Source organism: Corvus hawaiiensis, chromosome 7, assembly GCF_020740725.1.
Source record: "Corvus hawaiiensis isolate bCorHaw1 chromosome 7, bCorHaw1.pri.cur, whole genome shotgun sequence".
Taxonomy (NCBI): Eukaryota; Metazoa; Chordata; class Aves; order Passeriformes; family Corvidae; genus Corvus; species Corvus hawaiiensis.
Window position 1 is genome coordinate 33516668 of NC_063219.1, and position 17524 is coordinate 33534191.

General features: G+C 38.1%; 1 protein-coding gene across 11 annotated transcripts in view; it reads right to left on the reverse strand.

The window, feature by feature from the left end:
• Positions 1-17524, reverse strand: part of NCKAP5 (NCK associated protein 5) — a 379214-nt gene that overhangs the window by 64584 nt on the left and 297106 nt on the right. For all 11 annotated transcript variants that reach the window (XM_048309430.1, XM_048309431.1, XM_048309429.1 and 8 more), the window contains one exon: positions 17293-17412. In XM_048309430.1, coding sequence (XP_048165387.1) covers positions 17293-17412 — 120 coding nt within the window. The remainder of the gene's footprint in view (positions 1-17292; positions 17413-17524) is intronic.

Below are 17524 nucleotides of genomic sequence, written 5' to 3' on the forward strand. Positions count from 1 at the left end.
AAAATGTATTTTCCTAGAAAAAAAGGATCCTAGAAGTAGTGCTAAAGCAATTTTACAGTTGTAATATTGTCTTCCCATTTTTCCAGAAAGGCATTTAAAAATACTTATTACTTAAATGGCAACATTTACCCATTTCAGTAAGGGAAAAAAAGTATTCCCCTACAATGTCATCCAATGGAATTTAGCGTTACTTACAGAGTACAGAATCTGTGTCAGGCATAAGAGCAGAGGTCAGCCCAGCTGGAACAGGCAGGAATCAGAAACAATTTTTGACGAGTGATCAATCATAGCCCAGCTGGAAACAGCTCAGGGTTCTGGGGGTCCCTCCCCAGTGGCTCAGTGACCGGAGGGGCTGGGCTGCACAGGGGTCATGCTGTGTTTGAGTTACCTTTGCCACTGTTAAACTCAATGACTCTGTAAAACTGCAGTACCAAAGCCAAATCAGCAGACTAAAATGATTAACAAAGAAGGAAAGTGTGTTCTCGAGATGTATAATGTGATTATATTTCTGTATCAAATGAGATCATCACACTGGGAATATTCCTCCCCACACATATGCAAATAAACTAACAGAAGTGGCCAGCACAATGACTAGCTTTAACAAACAGCATAATAAAGTTTGAGGTCATTAATTAAATATAATCACACAGTACTGAAGCAAGTCATCCAATTACAAAAGAAAAGCATAAGAAAAAAATGTTTCTCTTTCATTATTTTTCTTTTTCCTTCTCCATTGTCTAATTTAAAAATGGGGAAAACTCTAGTATTTGCTAAAAAAACTCATTAATGATGCATTTAAAATCAAGTAACAGATTGTGCTAACTATGTATCTTCATTCTGATTTCTTCTCAGATACACAAAATGTACTGTGTCCTTTACGGTTATTTTCAGATGACAGTCACATAACTAGATCAAGGAGTTACTGCTGCCTTGAAAATTGTACAGTATTAAAATCACTGCTGATGCTATCATGAGACAATGCAACAAAAGGCAGGCCACTGCACAGAACGACTTCCACAGAAGAGATCACATTAGTTTAAATGAATACTTAAATATGGAACTGAGGAGTTACAACTATAAATCCAAGTTATCTGCCCCGTTTGTTGGTGCCCAATATAATGATAAGGGGAAAATGAGCAATACTTAGAGGTGCTGGTGAGCGCCTGGGTCCCTCTGGAAACAGGAAAACATCAGGATCACTGGAGTGCAGCCCTGAAAATCCATATGGAACTGAATGCAGCATGGACTGGGCCAACTTTCTTGGAAATTACCCTGTCCTGAATACTACAGGGCAGGTGTGGACTACAAAGTTTGTTACATCTTAGTTCGACTGGACCCACATTGTCCAGAAAATGGGTACTGAGAGGCCAGGGCAGAACAGAGGGGGCCTCTCTGCAGATGCCTGTGACCAACAGCAGCAAAGCTCCTCCCTCACCTGTGAACAGGCGAGGGATTGATGCAGAACAGGCCGTGCTCTTTGTGATTCAATGTCAAGATTAACTCCTGTAACCCACATGAAAAATAAAAACAAAGCAATTGATAATTTAGGTGGAAACCTATTATATCAAGCGCAATAGGAAATACAATTATCTGGCAGGCAGATAACCAATTCATCAGCCAGCAGGCCAGTTCCCCCTCCCCCAGCAGCATTCTTATTAAGACTTTCTAGGAAGATAAAAAAGGCCACTACCTGCTGGCATGAGGCAATATTACAGAGACTCCCCTAACCATTGTGCCTCGTGCCTCTATCTCTGCAGAATATCTATCAGTTCCCATCTCCTTTTTGAAACATCTAATGGTCTGCAGCATTGCCAGAACAATTTTCAATGAATTATGCCAAAGAGTACACAGCTCTCCAATATTGGATGAGTTAATTGCTATTAAATCAATTGGCTTTGCTTTTCTCACACGAGCCAAAGCCCATCATTCACAGGAAAAAAATTCTCTCTCTAGGTACCAAGGAGACATTTTCATCCTGCTGCTCCTTGCCAGAGCTGTAAATGTTTTTTTGGTGTCTGTGGCCCTCTCCTGTCTCTGCCGTTTTTCAGGGCATCACAAACCTGAACAGGCACACTCTGGCCTGCTTGCCTCTATACCCCAGCCTTTGAAATTGGGCTGGTGGGGAAAACCTTTACATTTCCATTTCACCATAAAGACAGCAGGCCACAGAAGGAAAAGAGATTATTAGGCAAGATATTTACATATTATTAGTTTATGTAGAAGTATAATCTTTCATTAAACAGAATTTTGATTTTTGTAGCCCTTAGATACGTTTCAGAGGGGAGGTTTAGCTGGAAATGAGAACACCTCTCACCTATCCCACCAAAAGTTACCTAGAGTAGAACATGCACTGTTCAAAATACAAAGTGTGAACTTGTCATTCACTAAATATTCTGGAATTAAGGAGAAAATTAAGTATAGTTAAGGAAAAAATAATAAAACCTCCGAAAGTAGAAATCAATTTTGCCTTTAGACAAATAAGAGTTTGCAACATATATGCTTTTGATATATGGAAATTCTGCCTTCTAAAGAGAGCAGAACAAGTGGTTGTCAACAAAAAAATGGGCAAATATGAAGCAAAAGTGAAAGGTGCAAGAAGATGCTTCCATTTTATTTAATTCTAATAATGACTAACATAGGAAATGTACTTGCAATTGTACACTGTGCGCACACAGCAATTCCTGATGTTTTATTGCATATAATTGATATCACAAAAACAAAGGTATAATCATTTTTTTTCAGCTCTGGAAGCCATATATTTAATAGAAAATTCATAATTATGTCCTACTTTCCTACTATTCACTTCCTATAAGCAGAACTTCATGGCTACCACTGTGAACTTTGTAGTAAATGAAAACCAGGTCTAGTGAATGGCATCCGTGTCCATGGCAGGGAGGTTGGAATGAGATGAGCTTTTAGGTCCCTTCCAACACAAACCACTCTACAGTTCTATGAAAGTTATTCTTTCTCTTAATGTTGGGCCACGTTTAGCCATTTACAGGGTTGGGGCTAAAACCAGAGTGAGAAACTAACACCCTTTGTTTAAAATACTCCTCCCTTACGTAAAGTAATTAGATGTTCATCACTTAGACCTCTAAAAGTTATTAATCTGGCTCTGAGCAGGCAAGAACATCCAGCTGCTGATTGCAAAGCTAATGCACCACACTAAGCTATTTTTTAAATTTCTCTGGTGCTACAGGTACCATTTCCAACAGAGCAAGCTGTTAGTGAGGACACTTGATATTTGACAAAAAGCATGGAACATTGCACAGCTCAGTCTGGAACAGGCAAAGCAGCTCAGAAGTCTTACACCCTTACACCTTACAATGTTATTTAGTATGAGCAGGTACATTCACATTTCAAATTCTGTTCTGTCTTAGGGCTTGCCTGACATTAACTCAGCTTGCTCCTTATGCTGCTGCAAGGGCTCTCAACAGCTCTTACAACAGAACACCACCACCATAGCTGGTTGTATTTCATTTTGGTGGGAGGAAAGGGTTAACCCACTGAAAGGTGAGCCCCAGGATAACTCTTACAGTGGTCTGAGCAAACAGTTGGAGAGTTTTATTGATCCTACCCCTAGCTCTTTAAAACACATGAAACAATCACAAACATGCAGTATTGCTCCGTGGTGATAGGAGGAAGTGTTGTACATAAGCGAATATTAAAGGATTAACTTTCAAATGCATTTCAATAAGCTAAATGAGTTCTTAGTACAAAATTTAAAAAATTTAAAAAAAAAGGAAGTTTTCAGCTAGTCCTTCAATTTCAAGTGAAGTTTGTGGATTTGAATTTTCCATTAATCTAATAAAAATACTTCCATGAAAGTTCTAATTTGATATTTTCCATCTGTTTTGTTGTTTTTCCCTCCTACAAGCCCTAATTTTCTAAAAAACCTTTACAGAAGATGCTAGACTTTAAATCCAACCCTGGAATCAACAGTGGTTTGTCAGTTTTGCTGGCAAATCCCCTGGGTGAGTTTACTGAGATTAAGGCAACATCCAAGACAAAGTACCAGGGCACGATACTTAAACCATTTGTATGGAAGATTAGGGTGCTAAAAAAAATCAGAAAAACCTGCTAACAAGGCAAATCCAGCACAAAAAGTAAAACAAAGGTTTCATTTGTTTCTGCTGCAGAGCTTCCAAGCTTGCAGCTCTCTATTACTATTGAGCCATCCAGAGATCGCAAAACTCAATTAATCAGACCTAAAGTAACTCCAAAGGCTGGAAATTTATATTCTAAGGTATAAATTGGGATTATTAAGCAGGCATTTGATGCATAAACACAAATAGCATAATCTTTCTGTATTCTTCAGAGAGTTGACAACATTAATGTAAGGCTAAAATTACTCCTGTTTCAAATCCTTAGTTTTATTAATTTTTATAAACTGCTTTAAATAAAAGTTACATTGAAAGACACAAAGTAATCCCCTCTGATCCCAGTTTTCATTTTGTAAGTCTATCAGTGTTTTCACTGATAGACTTACACTGAGATTCCAAAGTTCTCATTTTAATAGCACTATGGTAGGGGTCTGTAAATATTGCATTAATATGAAAATGAGCTAATTTAATTTCTTAGGAAAATGCATGTATAAAGTTCCCTGTGGTTTGTAATTACCGTAAAGTCAACAGTTTACATCAATGACCCAGTAATCAGCTACTCAGAATGTGAATAATTAATGAAAAAATGTTTTCAACGAGCTTGGAAATGGAAGACTCCTTGGAGTATGGTGAAACAGCCATGCTGTGAGAATAGTGTTGTGCAGAAGTCAAGCCTCTTATTAAGTACATATTTGTATTTTGTCTTCTATCTTTCTAAATGTCTTCCCATTGATCTAATACTACTTAGTGTGTCAATTCCACTGTGCTAAATGAGGGCCTGTAGGTGCTGTGGATTATGGCAACAGCAAAGAGTGAAAGGCACATCCTGCACATCCTCACACGTCCTGTTGTTGCACTGTCCGCAAACAAAACCACTTTGTTTTTAACTCTTCAGCATTGTCAGAGTGAGTCTAGCAAACAACTTTATCCTGAAGTCCTGCAACAAGGAAGAGCTATACCATTAATCTTTTCTGGCATGCCCTACACATGCTATCAGCAGTAAAAAGGTGGGCTGGTTTTTATTATCTCACTGTATTTAAGAAATGCTTTAATATAAAAACAGAAGGGAAAATTCTCACTTCTGCAACAGTCACTGCATTATTAATCCTTATATGATTAAAAGCTACTCACTAATTTCAACATGCTGCTAAATTGTTCATACAATGACAGTCAGTGACATTCCTGGTAGCACAGCATAACATCAGTCGTTGTCTTTGTGATTCCTACAGTTTAAAATCCATTTTCACATTCACTTTCTGACTATGCCCCAAAATAATCTAAAGGAATTAGGCAGACCTCAGTGAGATCTTCTTATTGACATTTATGTTGATCAATGTTGGCTCTACCAGAATTGGAATCTACAGATCAATTCCCTTATTAGATTCGTTCTCAGTGCTGCCATGATCATTTTATCACAGAAGCTGCTGCCATCAGATGCTGCTTTATCACTTTATAATGGGATAAGCTGAAGCTTTCCTCTGGCATATACTTGGAAATGATAACTGTCTGAAGTCTAAATATTTCTTTCACAGATTTTCAAAAATATCCTTATTAAATGCATAGGTCTGTTTTAAACACTATTTTCAACTGAATTTACCTAAGCAGCAATAATTTTTGTCCAGAAGAAAATTCCAGCTCTCAAGTTGTTAAACAAACCCCGATGCTAACAGTGGAGACTGCCCTATTAATCACTTTCTTCTTGCTGAGCCTATGAGCCAGATGACAGAAGAAAAGAGGCTAAGAATGAAGATATGACAGAAAAATCAGGATGGTCTCAGGAACAGTGAGCAGTATTATATGGACACACAAACACACATGGGAACACTCCAAAATAGCACCCACAATACATACACAAGATTTGTCACAAGTTTTTTATCTGGTTTTGAAAATATGCAGGGACGTGGTATTTTTAGTGAGTGGTGTTACAGCTCCTGTTGAGAGAGGAGTTCATCACATTAATTTAAATCTCCAATAAAATAAATTAGCTTTTTTATTGCCAGGTTGAACTACAGGGCTATGATTGTTATGTATTGCTACAGTCTAAGTCTTAATGGCATTTTAGCCCTGTGGTGGTCAAACAGAAACCATTTCAAACCTTCTAAAGGCTATTAAAACATGTGCAGATGTCTGGAAAATTAATACTATTATCTAACACTAACCTTTTGCCTGTAGGAGGAAAAGGAGAGAGAAGGCTCAGGGAAGATGTTTTAGATCAATACATGGCAACCCAGGAGGGCAAGCTCCGTTTCACAGAGAAGTTCATTGGCTGTGAACGGCGGATTCAAGTGAGCAGATTCATCCTTATTTGGATTTCATTGAAATCACTCATTTACTCAAAAAAAAAAAAAAAAAAAAAAAAAATTAAGAGAGATGAGCATTATTTTCACAATCCTTCCTCACTGCTGTTTCCCAAGGTCCAGCAATCTAGACACTGAAAAGATTCATTCATTTAAATGACAAGAGCACGAATTTGTCAAGGTTAATGTTGAACAAGCCATATTTTCCTTGCTTCAGTATTATGCATTAAAAGGTTTCTCCATTCCTCCACCCTCTTTTTTTGTTTTTCTTTCTTTTTGTGTGTGCAATATTGTTGAAATGTCATATGGATTGAAAGGACTTTAGAAGTAGGAGGAGAGTTGCAAGAAATACTTTTATTGTTAGGTTAAGGCTTTTACATACATATTTTCTCTCCAACTTTAATGCATTGGTTTTGTCTCTGACAGAATAATTTCTAATAAGAAGAGACTTTTATTGAAAACCTGGATGCAAAGTACTGGATTCTATTCCTTTTCCTCAAAACACTTACTTAAAAGTATGATTTAGAAAGAATAAATGGGTAGATTCCCAGCTGGTAGAAATTATTGGCTTCACTTCTCCTACTGAAATGCAAAAAATTTCTGCCAGGACAAGAGTTGCCCCGAAGACCTCCCAAACTTTTGCTCCGTTTCAGAAATAAAGCTTCTAGAGGGTCACAGTGTGCATTTCCAGTGGCATTTCATTCTTGAAAGTCCCACAAGACCTGACCACAAGACCTCCAAATGGCAGTTCAAGTTCTGCAACATTTATCCTGATACACCAAAATCACAGGGCTTGTGTAGGACACAGCACAACTCTGGAGACCTGATGATCTCAATAAGCAGCTCAAACCTTGGCTGTAGCCTTCTGGAATTCCACCAGCCTACTCTGGAGTGATGAAAAAGCATGGAAAGATCTCCCCATCAGCCTGGCTGTGCAGGCCAAGTAAAGTTTAGTAAGGCTGAAGCACAGGTGAGGAGGGAGAGCTGGTGCTGGTACCAGCAAGGAGGGTGCATGGATGGCCCGAGGACACAGCCCTGCACCGTCCACATTCATCTGCACCTCTCTCCTACTGCCCCAGCCAGCAGGAACACCAGGAGATGGAAAATGAGAAATGCCAGTCATTGCTCCTGGGCCAACCTGTGCTACTGCAAGGAAGGGCACCGTGCCCTCGAGGCATTATTTAGGACCTGGACTGGCCTTGGGAGGGCTAGGGCTAGGCGTGGCATGGGATGGCATGGAAAAATCCCCTCTCCCACCCTGCAGCCAGAGGCAGCCTGGCCCAGGCTGGGAGCTTTACCTCTGGCATAGGTGGCTGAGAGCTGAAAACCCTCTCAGCATCTGTCTCTGCTCAGAAGCAGCTGTGCCAACCAGCTCTTGACTAGGAATCTGTGCCCTTGTGAATTGATCATTTTTATCCCTGTGGATAAAAACAGGGCTTAGGAGGTATTATATAGGAATTTCAAAAGGGATCAGCTCCCATTTTGGCAGTAGCCAGATTTTTAGAAGACCTCAGCACAATGCCTGAACACTTGAAATTCTGGTCCCATGTACATGAAGGACCTAAAAACCTAAATGAAAGGTTAATAGCATTTGTTATTCCCCCAGGAACAAACTACTACCAGGTGAAGACTGGTGACAGGGCAGAGAGTACCCATATTTCTAATTATTGTCAAGATCTCCTAGGGATCATTTACTGGAATAAATCTAAGTGAGCCTCTAAAACACACTGCTAATCTCCGATTCATGCTCACACTTTCAGTATCTATAATTCATAATAATTGTGCCTAGACCTGTGACTGTGCCTGCATCTACTGCACAGGAAAAGTACACAAGGTATATTTAGAGAAAAACAGTTAACAGTAAGTAATAGAAAACTCAAGAAAAAAAAAAAATTGAGCATTTCTTCTTTTAAAATACAACTGAATATAAAAATTTAGGATCAAAACACTACGAAATTAAGTAGCTCATCTCTGAAATTGTATACCAGAAAGATGAACTGAAGAGTAGGTGTATATTTGGGATTTTTAAAGCACTGATATTAATTCATGATGCCATTACTTTGGCAGTCTGTTTTCCATACTTCTAACGCAGTAAGATGGAGTTCAATTCATAATGTTGAAGATGCCCTTGTGATGCACACAGGACAAAGACAAATCGCTGCCCCTTCCTGCACCCAGACATCACTTAGTGACTAATGGAACACAGCTTGTCCCCATCTAGAGAAAGAAAGGAGCAGGGATGCAGTCTAAAAATGCTAAAAATACAGAGAAACTTAAGGCTGTCAGTATCACATTGTTAAAGATTTAATGACAAAGGTAACTTTTCCTTTCAGCTTGTCCTTATCAAGAGAGATACCCAGATGGTAATTTAAGAGTTAAGGCACTAATGGACTCTTCAGTTTCATTGAGCAACTCGTGCTGATTTTATCTTGCAATACAGTATTTCACATTCTCAGCGAAGTCAACAGAGATTTAGTCAATAGTGTCATGGCCTTTGGATGAGAATTTGAATCCTACCAGTATCCAAACTATCATTAAAGAAGATAGGTCATTTGGGAAACAAAGGAGAGCATTAGTAAAATTCAATACTAAAAGATGGGGTTGGTTCCGTAGGTGTTTTATGATTCATTATGAGTAATATTTTATTCTAATTATCGACCCTTTCTTCTATGTGCAGTATCTGTAAGAATGTACAAAAAATATAAAATGTATCAAAGGAAAACTATTTTTTTTCATAACAGATGGCAACAGAAAATACCTATTGAATAATCTTATGTGCTTCAACCCACTTAGCATAATGTTAGTTTGTTTCATTTGATGGAATGTGTAATTTTACATTACTAGCAATTTACACTGACCTGATGTAATCTGAACAGTTTAAATGTTAGGAAGCAGAGCACTTATTGGCACACCTATTTCTCAGTAAAAGAGTCATAATTCTGTATTGCTTCATGTCTTTAAAGTGCCATTGCACCTAAATAACCCACAGTAATAAAGAAAAATACAAATGAAGTTTTATGTGTATTGTGTAATAACAGATGAAATGAATCCTTTATCCATTGTTGTTTCATATATACTTTTGCATAGTTATCCTTCCTTTAAATCTCAAAGTTTTAAGAAAATAAAAATGAACTACATACTTAGCTCCATTAATGCAATAAAAAGAAAATCAAAGATCCGTAATAATAAAGGTTATAATTCTGTAGCACTTTAGAATTTGAATAGATTCCCACTTTACCACAAGACAGAGCCCTTTAAATCTTTGAATTAATTTTATACATTTTTTTGGTATTTCATTTGAGAGTTACAGAGTGTGAAATATGCACCATGACGAGAAAACAATTACCTTGCACACCTGTTGTTTGAGCACACTGCATTTAAGCAGGATTTGCAGTGGGCTACTATTTTATTCCACTGTGAAATCCAAGATGGGGGAGGCGCTAAAACCTGACCTGATGATATGGACTTGAACTTTTATATGTGACACATGGCTTTTAGGTACCACATCATATACTGTGATAACATTAGAACAAATCCATACTAATTTTTGCTATCAGAATGTCCATGAGAAATATTTTTTTTTCCATTTAGAAAGGAAACCTGAAGGAGTGACCCTTGACTTAAATACAACAACCATATACTAAAAAACCTCATAAATTGCAAACTGCAAAACCAGAAACATATCAGACAAAACATGGATCTGTTGGTCACACAAAATATAGACACATGAGTAACTCATAGTGTTCACTACGTTCACAATCTGTCTCTAAGCAGCCTCTGTACTCACACTTGACCATTTACGCAGGGATTCACATGGAAAGTTGCTGATAAATCTTGTCAATACATTCAACAAACAGAACAGGTTGAAAGAGTAACTTAACAATGTTAATCATTGTTGTAGGTTAAATATAACTGCATGGAATAAAAAAACATGTCTTTTTAATGTTTATTACAAATATGAAGCACAGGGCAGGTTAGGAAAGGAATACAGCAATACTCCTTCCTGTTGTGGGATCCCTTCCTTTTTTTAAAATTTATTCCCATATGGAATATACACAGTACAGGAAAAAAATATGAACAACATTCTTGTACTTCATTACTCTGTCCACATACTTGCTTAGGGTTTCAAATGCCATATTGGATTCCTGCCATCATGTGGATCATCACTGATAACAAAAATCTATGCGTAGAATAAAGAGAAATTGTCGGTTCACCCAGTGCCGGTTGCTTATTTTTCTTTGTCTGAAAATAGGCAGTAAAATCTCACTTTTGTTGTTCAGGCCTGTCACATCAGTACAGCCCCACCATTCTCCTGACACGTGCTTACTCTGAAATACCCTCTTTCCTCTGAATCATGCCAATTCATTTCTTCAAAACTTAAAAAATATTGCTCTCCTCAGTCAAAATCATTCATAAATACTTCACCAAGGATCACTTGTGGCTTTCCTGAAGATTATTTGCTCATTTGATTTACTGGTTTTGGTATCACTGTAGCAATTTATTTTCATCAGGGTAATGGAAATGGCCCATTTTTAGACTTGGTAGCTGAAATTTATCTATTTAAAATTGTATCACAGAACATCATGTTTGTGTTGATGTGGAAAGCCTTTCAGTGGTTTTCTGTGGAACCTCTCCAGGCCAGTTAAAATACTTGGACAGAGGAATGCTGAGCAGTTGGGGGTAATTTTCTCTTAAAAGCATTACCATTCTCATCAGAACTACATGCCCTGCGAGCTTAAGTTAATGCTTTGCTTTTGTTTAAGAGCAAATTGGTAAGAACTGAATTGCTGAAACAAGGGACAACAGCCTGACAAGAAGGTAAATCACCAAAACACAAATTACTGATGGAGCAGACCTATCAGGTCAGTTGATCTAAGACCCTCACAATAAAATACTGTTCTCCACTGACCCTCTCACTGTGCTTTGGTTTAGTTTGAACTGTTGTGAGAGATATTGCCCTACCTCTCCTCTCCTTCCACAGTCTATAACAAACATTTTTGTGTTCCTTTATCAGCCTGCCTATCTGGAAGCTCCTTCCAGGGCTGGCTGTATATCAGTTACACCACCAAATTCTTTCAGGTATTGTGCGGCTGCCGTGCATTCAAAACTAGAAATCATATGGCTTAGGGATATTAGATGGAGTTTCTCCAGAGGGGCCATGTTTCCTTTCCTTCCCTCATCACTGACTTTTTGGTCACCCATTTATCTAACCAATTGGCTCTCATAAATATTTTATCTCTGTAATATTTCTTCAGCATATATTTAGAGCTCCAAACAGGGCAAGTAATACATATGGTTTATAATGTATTATTACATGTTGATGATTTAAGCTGGGATGAAATACAGACTTTCAAAGTTTTGCATTTCTGTCTTCTCAGATGTTATTTGTGAGCGAGGACATGGAACAAATAGGAAGTAGATAACAGTTTACTGAGGTAATGCAAGACTGGAAACAATGCCATCACCAACTTCACATGGATAATGTTCCTTTAATTTGTTCTTGAAATTCTCAAAAAGCTTGTGTTCCGTACTAAATCACTCTCATGATTCCTGATCTACAGAAGCATTCTTCTAATTTCTCATGGCTACAGGGCTGGAGCCTCTTTCCTGGGGTAGGATCTTCATGACAGTAACTGTGCACTTTGGTAGCCTTGACCTGGGGGAATCAACCCAGCAGGGCCTGAAATCTTTTGAGAACCATAAATAGAGTAAAACCCTCACACTTCTTAAAAGGGGTTCTGCTAGGAATGAAATTTCTGGGTAAAGGTTAATGTAGTAGTTTAAACTTAATATATCTCAAACATGCCTTACATTTATGTGATCACCTTCTTCTCTGTTGACACAGCCCTGGAGATTGTCTTAACTTGCAAGCAGTATTCAATTACTGCTGAAGCAATTAGCAGATCTGGAATTAATTTCTCCTTCAAGCCACCAGTCCTGATTTCTGAGTAAGGAAATATCACTACAGATGCTGCCACACCTTATTTATATTTATATCTTTACAGAGGAGAAAAGGACAGAGTTTGTTCTGGAGCTGGAACTTTGCTGAAGATTTGCAGAGAGGAGTGCCCTGACAATCCAATGGACACACAGGAATAAATGTGAAGTAAGCAAATAAGCAGGTCAGCTGCAGGAGTTTCACAACTTTAAATACAATTTGCTGATTTGGTATCAAGTCTGCCTGCTCCCTCGAGAGCCTGCAGGCACCTGGCTTCTGTGAGATGGGAATTCTAAGGCTGCTCAGCACATAACAATCCAGTTACTGAAATGTACTTTGGAATGCTGACAAACTGTTTCGTAACAGTGTGTGACGATCTTTAGTTTTAATTTCAAACCCTCAAACACCTACTCTCTGAAACAAATATTACAAGGATCTCACTGCTGTAAAGCAATGCAACTTCAGTTTTAACGTCCTGCATTCAGACTTCATCATGTGTAACGATGTCTGGTCCAGAGGTCAGGCTCTGAGCCCAGACATTCCATCTCCCTTTGTCAGGTGTTAGGGCAATTAAGTGCCCTCTTCTTCTTCCCATATATAATAATGTCATTGCTGCAATCTACCCCTTCCTGCTAAACTGTGCAACTGTTTCCATCACAGTCTGTACAGCCACACCCTGTCTTGTACATCAGGGGCAGAGCTGTCAGGTTATTAAAAGGGCTCATACCAATGCAGTCATAACAAAGTAATTATTATTTAAATTGACCTTCTGAGAATTCAGATCTGTGCTGTAGAATTTTAGAAAAACTTTTAGGTGTAAAATTAAACAATGTGGATGGCCCATGAATAATAAACGTAACTAATCTAGCCAGAGAAACACAAAGAGAAAATAGATGCTTCAGGAGACCTCCCTCCTCGGTTCTGGGGTTGATAAAGTAGAATTTTTATGATGGAAATAAAATGGCAATGAAAATATAGTTTAAGATCAGGGATATTGTAAATCTTATGATTAGAAATATTATCTTATACTTTCCCAACTATGAAAATTTTATTACTTATTTAATCAAATAAATCAACTCAATAAATTTTGCTACTTGCCACTTTTTCATCCCTTTCACTGAAAAATCCTGCATGGTTTATAAAAAATCCCTGTGACAACAATGTTCTGGGTGAAAAGTGAAAGCAGGACTTCTCCTGTGGGAACAATTCATCTAGCAAACATCTTGAACTTGTGTAAACAGAGCTATATAATATAAAAAAAAAAAATTAAAAGGGATATTTATAAGAAGGCAACCCCTGGTCCCTGTCTTATCCCTTCAGCATCCTCCTGTATATCACCTACACAGATTTCTCTCTTCACTTCTAATTAGTTTTCCTCTACTCAGTTTTAAATCTCTGACTATTATCCCCAACTATTTGTCCTACTTGCAGATGAAGTACAAGGTGGGTCACTAAAATGGAGTTCCTGGTTTTGTTTTGAAATCCTTCTTGCTATGACAGGCAGAATTTAACATCTTTTTAGCGACCACATTAACAGAGGAAAATTATGGCTGCTTGGGCAGAAGCTACTCTTTTGTGCTAACATTTAACTATAACTATTGCTCTTTCTCAGATGGTGCTGACATGAAACAATTTTCCAAAGCTTCATCATTTTAAAAAAAGCTGTTTCAGAGAGATTTCTTGAATATTATAAAAGAATAAAAATAATAATAAAAAAGATGATTTATTTATTCTAGGACTGCCTCTGTAAATCACACACTTCAGCTCCAAAGAACGTCCCCAGAAAGAGAGGGTAGCTCCTAAACTGTCTATAGTATCAGAGATGAAGAAAAAAAAGCCTGAATTATCTCTTTATCTCCTAACATTTTGCATCAGAGACTGCATTACTTATCTTTTCACGACAGGAGTGACACAGCATCTGTGTCACTCCCTGCAAGCAGTAACCACACCAAAATTCCTGGTAGCAAAGAACTTACAAAGAACTTACACACACAATCACAATATCTCAACACACATTGCTTTAAAAACACTACTAGGCCCTCCAACTTCATAAGCACTTACACTTTTTTTAAATGCATGAAATGTAATACTTTTAACACCATTTCGACAGTGCAGGATTCCTGAGGCAGTCATGAAAACTGTACTACATTAATTTATTTTTTTTTTTAATTGGTAGCAAAATGAGTTTTTCTTTTGAACTGTGTAAGAAGCGTGAGCAAAACCAACACAGTGCAATTGGTGCGGTGTGCAGGCCATTACTCTGCAGTCAAATTCAAACCACTTGTATCAATCCAGTCACTGAAAAAAAAGGTGAATTATCTGCTAAGACACATGAATCATGTATTATTTCCTTGCAATCATACATACAAAAAACCTAGGGCAATGGTGAAATCTACACTTACCTTTAAATTTTGTTTTTAAAAAAGAAATCTATATTTCTGTTGAAATTTGAAAAGTGAAAATGTTTATAGTTTAAAAATAAGCTTACTTTGTAATAAAGAGTCTTCTAATGTCAAATATGGTATATCCAAATATTCCAAATAACCAAATCACAGAGGCTGACATGCAGAAAAAGTAGCTAACACTACTGATTTTTAGCTTGTGCCCTCTCCCCCGGCATTCTTCAAAATCTGTAGTTTTACTGAGTGTGGCTACTCCTAGGATGAGATCAGCATTAAATAAAACTGGACTGTATTGTATCAGAGAGTACAGGAAAGGTGAAAACACCCTGTGCCCCCTGCCCCCAGTTAGCAGAGTTTGCCCACTCCTTTGATTGGGGTCATGATCTAGCAGGAATGTCCTTAAGCACATATTTATAACTTTTCGGTAGAGTGACACATTTAAACAAATATTTACCTACTGCTCTAAATCTGGGCTGTGTGCACTTCCAAGAAGACATAATGTAAACTGTTCTTTAACTTTATGCAGGCACACAACAGTATTTGCTCAAATTCAGTCCTAAGAAAACATCCTCCTTCAGATGCTACATCTCAGGTTGCAAGATCACAGACTACATGCCATCTCTTTGAGTCTGGAGTATAATTAGAGGATAATTAAATTTCTGGAAACACACAGATTTACTGTTTTGTTTGTTTTGGATTTTTTTTTGTAAAAAAGGATATATGAAGTGTTTTAACAGAAGTTCTTCACTTTCCAATGTACATTGCAACTTGTTCTCTGCTTTTTTTCACCTAGTGGGTTAAAACCTATTGATAGCAAGACAAGGGACATAACAGCAAATTTTGCTCCAGGGAGACCTGGACTTTCTGAATGAACTTAATTCCCTTTTGTCCTCAGCTAATAATGACAAATCAAGTGAAAAGGGGGAAAAAAAAATCTATGCACATTAAGTCCTGCCAAACTGTGCAAGAACAATGATGCAAAATAGTTTGAATCCCTCAGGAAAATCTGTTAGATCATTTGTTTCTTTCTTCCACCTGGCGCAGGTTCATCTCTTTCAACTTTTTTCAGAGCTGCTGCACAATCCAGTTTCAAGGAACTCAACTCAAAGCGTTGATCCCCCTTTTCAGATGCTAACACTTCTGTAGCATTCCCAGAATAACCCAGTATTATTGTTGCCACACAAGGAATTGGGAATAGGAGATGCATCCGTAATAATGAACGTGCAGCGTGTGACATCTGTGCAATCTAACACCAAGCTAACATCACCTGGAGTCAGACACTTTGGAAACAGGAAAAAGAAAGAAAAAACCACCCCAAACCAGGAAGAAGGAGCAGTTGATGTGACTGTCAAAAGCAGAACTGAGCAATAAAGATCCATGCTGTGGTGGATGCTTCAAAACTGTGAATGGATAAAGATAAATCAGTTCTCTGTACAGGGGTCTATGAAGGATGAACTGGGAAAGAAAGCAGGGAACAAGGGACAAGAAAGCAGAACAGAGGAGGTACTGACCTAGCAACACCCAAATCAACACAAAATCAAGAGACAGAACAAGAACCTGAGGAAAACTGAAGAACCCAGCTCCCTGTGATGGTGACCAGGCACCACCCTGCCCGTGCTTTAGAGCTCCTCAGTAAGTACAGCCATTTGCCCTCACCGTGGGGATTCTCTTGTTCCCTTTAACATCATCTGTGAGCAGACCACGTTTCTGCAGAAAAACCAGCCCACCCTAATGAGAGTTAGCAGCCCTCAGCTGTTGGACAACAGTGCAAGGGCCAAACTTTCCTCTGAGATACAGATACAGAGCAGTGAGGATTTAAGATCCATATTTAATATCACTTATGTAGCTGCTGTGTCCGGCAAAGTTCTAATTAGTCTTCATTTGCTGTTCTTCCAGCTCATGGTCAGATTTGTTGGAATGTCTGCAAAGCAATTCTACTTCTACAAAAGGGTGACAAAGCGATGGGTTCATCCACAATAGCAGACGTTGCCAAATGAAGAAGGATACTGAAACATCTCTTAGTATTCCAGAATGGCAAATGAGTGAGGCATGGGTCAATTGGTTTCTCAGCTATATCCTCCCACAAAACATTGGCAAAAAAAAATTGCTCTGAGCTTGTGAAGATGTACTTAAACCCTTGCAAGTAGGCTGAAACCAGGACAGTATCACATATGGTAAAAGTTAAATAAATGGGCTGTCTTCTCACAGGAAATTACACTGTTCACCATCAAGCAGGATGTTAAGGAATACGAGCTTCTCCCCTGCAGAGGGATAATGAACCCCTATCATTCCATTTATCACAACGAAGAATCACCTTAAAAAGTAAGTTACTCTGCAGGTGTGCTCCTCTCTCCAGATTTGCATGCAATATCAGAGCTCATTGGCACACATTTTCAGTTTCAATGAGATCAGAGTACAGATATTCTTCTAATATATTAAATCTATCAACTGTCATTTCCTACTTACTGACATAACCCTACAAAGAAGAGAAGTATTTTATAATTTTAAGAAATATAAAACTCAGCTTGCTTCCTGCAAAGGCCATTTCCTACCTGAAGGAGGAGGTCAGAAGCTGGTTTGACTTTCTGCTGGAAAAGCACGCTTAAAGTTCGATTCTGTTGTTCCAGATCAAAAACTCTCATTTTCAGCTTTATACATTCCTCCCTCAGACCCTGCAGCACAAGGGAAAATAGTAAGATTAGAAAGCAGATAAGAGAAGCACTTAAAAAGCTCTAAGTAATGTCAGATACTAAGAGGAAATAAATACACAACTTTTAAAGTAGT